Raw genomic sequence first — 4,245 nt, 5'->3', positions numbered from 1 at the left:
TAAAATACAGAACCAGATTATCCTCTACAAAGCACACAGAGCGAACGTCCGGCTTCAAAGGTAAGCGTCAGGTCAAGCTTGTTTGAGTGTGTTATGCCTGTCGGTGAACTCGAAGCTCTGTAGCGAGGGTTCATCCGGCAAGGCCAAGAGACTTTGTGTATTGGCCGATTATTATCGGGAGGTTTTACGTGACGGCTTATTGTTGCCTATTTGCACGACTGGGAGTGCTTAAATTGCCTCCCTTTTATTTCTTCCAGCCGAGTGTTGAACACTCGGTGACCTCGTAAAAGGCTTACCCGTGCCTGGTACTCTTCCGCTGTTGGGACCACGAGGATTCAAAACACCTGCTAGCTTTGCTCGTGCTAGTAGCGTGTTCTTATTTTACTGGTTGGCCTATATAAGTAGTTTACAAGGTCCAGTTTGTCCCGGTGCAAGGGCAGAACTGGGGTCTTCAGGTCCGCCCGAACGATCGTTTACTATCCTAGTAGACGTATTGTTGTGGGAACATCCTAACTACATCTGTAGCTAGAGTTCACGTGGGATTTCCAACACCACACTGCACACCTTCGCCACGAAGATCACACCCGCGCAGAGCATGAAGATGTTCACGGCACCGAAGAGCTCCAAGAGAAGCTGGACAGAGCACTACCTATACCTCGTGGCAGTTAGCGAGGCGTGCGGCGGTGCGGACAACCTGGTCCTTGACAACATCGTGCACTACGCGGATCCGAACATGCGAGTGTCGATGCTGTCCAGGCTGAACTTGGCACGCACGGACTACCTGCGCCAAGCGGAAGAGCTGGCGCACTTCGCCCAGTCGACGGAGATCGAGCTGCGAGGCAAGCAACTGGGGCGAGACGTGGTCAACGATGTGCACGAGGACGAGAAGGACGGCCGCAAGTGCTACAAGTGTGGTAAATCTGGCCACTTGCGGGCGGCCTGTCCGAACAAGAAGAAGAGGTGGGGCGAAGGCACGGACGCTGACTTCGTGCTCACGGTCGAGGAGTCGGCCACAGAGACGGAGGACTGGATCCTGGACAGTGGATCCAGCCGTCATCTGGTGAATGATCCGGAGCTGCTGGAAGACGCGGAAGACTACGAAAGTCAATGCGTGGCAGCGGACGGAGGAGCGCTAAAAGTAACTAAGCGCGGGAGCGTAATGCTCGTAACCACGGCGATGGGGAAGATGACCAAAGTGCGGCTGCTGAACGTGCAGTACGCGGAAAACTTGGAAAGGAACATCATATCGTACGGGTTGTTGGAGGCGAAGGGGTACGGACTCGCGTACCGAGGGAAGCACCGCGTGGTAGACGGCATCAACGGCGGGCCGGCGGTGTTTGACGTCGAGAAGACAAACAACGTTCTCACCGTGCGTGCAATGGAGTCCAGAGGCACGGGGCGGAAGGGCAACGTGTTGATGTCGGTGTTGGCGGAAGGTGAGGCGGATGTCGGCAGGGACGTGCAGACCGGGCTGCTCATGCATTTCCACCGTAGGCTAGGGCATCTGAACTACGACACGATCATTAAGATGGCCAAGGACCCGGCATCCGGGATTGCACTCACGGACGAGGTGAGGGCGAACTGCTTGGCTTGTGCCCAGGGCAAACAGACCAAGAAGAAGCAGTCGCGCAAGGACACCGGGGCAAACTCGCCCATTGACGTGATCGGAGGAGTCATCTGCTCCGACCTGAAGGGGCCGATGACTCCGAGAGATCGACTAGGGAACCGATACATGGTCAACTTTGTTGATCATCGCACCAGCTATGCAGGGTCTTCTTGGCGAAGACTAAGGACGTCGCGGCACAGAAGTTTAAGCATTTCATGGCGTACTTTGAGCGGCAGTTCAGCTGCCGTATACACGTGTTGAGGACGGACGGAGGTGGGGAATACAAGACCCTGGATCTCTTCTGCAAGGATACCGGAATCAGGCGGCAGATTAGCGAGCCGCGAAACTAGGCTAGTAACGGCAAGGCGGAACGAATGCACCGCACCGTTATGAATATGGTGCGGAGCATGGTGTTCGCCTGTGGCCTTCCGCTTAGTTTCTGGGGGGATGCTGCGGAATATGCAGCCTATATCCTAAACAGGAGCCCGACGAAGGCTAACCCGGGATCGAAGTCGCCACTGCAGATGCTCACGAAGAACACACCGGATTTGAGTGACATCGTGGTTTTCGGGTCGCCCTGTACGGTGCACGTGGACGCAAAGAACAAGTCCCTGGGTGAGAGGGGCAAGGCGGGCATGATCGTGGGAAAGAACGACGAGATTAAAGGCTACCGGGTGTATCTCCCGAAGGATAAGGTAGTCGTAGTGACGCAGCATGTGAGCAACGTCGAGACGTTGTCGGACGTGCAGAACGAGCAATTGAAGCGCGTGCACCTGGAGGACTCCGAGGAGTCGGAGGGCACGGGCGCTTTGGAGACAGACACTTCGAGGACAAAGACGAAGGAAAAGGCGAAGCGTCGCGGGAAGAAATCTCGCTGGACGCGGGATAGGCATCAGACGCGCTCGGGCTACGCGGAAGCCCGCTGAGGCGGTGGCGAGTGGAGGCGCTGATGAGGATCGGGTGGAACAGACCGCGGACGTGGTGAACAGCGTGCGGGAGCCCGACCCGAAGAACTACCGGCAGGCAAAGAGGAGCAAGCTCTGGAGGAAATGGCTGGTTGCCATCACGGAGGAGCTCAAAGCGCTGGAGGAGAACGGTGTGTGGGTCGTGGTGGTGCCACCGATCGGCAGCCACGTACTGCACACTAAGTGGGTATTCAAGACCAAGACTGATGCAGACGGAGCCATAGAAAGGTTCAAGGCCAGGCTCGTTGCGTGCGGCAACGAGCAGATCTTTGGCGTGGACTTCGGGCTCACGTTCGCGGCGGTCATGGAGCTGAGCACGGTGAAGGTCATCCTGGTTTTTGCTCGTCGCTGGGGCGTGCCGGCGAGGCACGGGGACATCCCCAACGCGTACGTGAAGGCCGACAAGGAGCAGCATCTCGAGATCTACCTGGAGATCCCACAGGGAATGGTGATCGGAGATGAGGTGATGCGCAGGCTCGGAGTGAGCGTCAAAGGTAAGCTAGCGCTGCGCTTGAGGAAGTCGCTGTACGGCCTACGCCAAGCAGGCAGGCTGTGGAGTCAACTCCTGCACGCGAAGCTGGAGGAGGCGGGGTTCACACGGTGCGTGACGGACATGTGCCTATACTACAAGCGAGAGGACGGTGAGATGACGCTCGTGGGCGTGTACGTGGATGATCTCCTGGTCACCGCGTCCAAGCCGAGTCTGGTGGACGATTTCTTCTGCTCCATGAGCGTGTTGTCCGTGGAAGACTTGGGCGAGGTGAGAAAATTCTTGGGGATGCGCGTGGAGCTGGACAGCAGCGAGGGGTACTCGCTGGACCAGCAGGCGACGATCGAGGAGCTGCTGGAGCAGCATGGGCTGGCAAACGCGAACAGTGTGCGGGTTCCTGTTGGTGAGGAGCACAACGAGGCGGAGGTAGACGAGCCGCAGCTGTTGACCAAGGTGGGTGCGCCGGGTGAGCCAACGATCCGCCGTTTCCAGTCGCTCGTGGGAAGTTTGCTTTGGATAGCACGGTGCACGAGACCCGACATTAGTTTCGCTGTGCATAAGGCCACGAGGAGGACACACCAGCCGACCACGAGTGACTGGAAGCTGGCCAAGAGGGTCGCAAGGTACTTGAAGGGGACGAAGAGCGTCAAGCTGATCATGCAGGCGCCGACGAGGAAGGACGACGTGATGGCTTTGGAGAGCTGGAGCGACGCAGACTTCGCCGCCGACAAGAGCGACAGGAAGTCGGTGACTGGAGGAGTCGTGACGATGGACGGGGCTGTGGTGCAGTGGATCTGCAAGAAGCAGACCGGCGTGTCGCTCTCCACGATGGAGGCCGAGTTCACGTCAGCGTCGCAGGTGGGGCGCGAGCTGCTGGGACTTCGGGAGCTGGTGCGTGAGCTGGGTTTCCGGGTAGTGGAGCCAGTGCCCATGAGGATGGACAACCAGGCGGCGATTAAGCAGCTAGAATCCGAGGAGAGCATGGCGAGTGCGAAGCACGTGGACATACGCGTGAAGTTCATCTGTGATTTTGCCAGGAAAGGGATAGTGAAGCCCGAGTACGTGGAGTCACGCCTGATGATGGCGGATCTTCTCACGAAGGCGTTACCGGCGCCGAGGATCGCGGAACTACGGGAGATCTTCAAGCTGAAGTGACGAGTTCTGCCGAGAGTGCGACGACCGAG

General features: G+C 57.9%; 1 protein-coding gene across 1 annotated transcript; it reads right to left on the bottom strand.

The window, feature by feature from the left end:
• Positions 1-3,195: 3,195 nt before the first annotated feature.
• Positions 3,196-4,044, bottom strand: PITG_23201 (uncharacterized protein; the record flags this gene model as incomplete). The annotated part of the gene is made up of 1 exon (XM_002895087.1): positions 3,196-4,044. One exon carries the CDS (start codon positions 4,042-4,044, stop codon positions 3,196-3,198), a length of 849 nt encoding a protein of 282 aa, XP_002895133.1.
• Positions 4,045-4,245: the final 201 nt, after the last annotated feature.

This window comes from Phytophthora infestans, genomic scaffold (assembly GCF_000142945.1).
Source record: "Phytophthora infestans T30-4 supercont1.263 genomic scaffold, whole genome shotgun sequence".
Lineage (NCBI taxonomy): Eukaryota > Oomycota > Peronosporomycetes > Peronosporales > Peronosporaceae > Phytophthora > Phytophthora infestans.
This window is presented reverse-complemented; position numbering and strand designations above follow the sequence as displayed.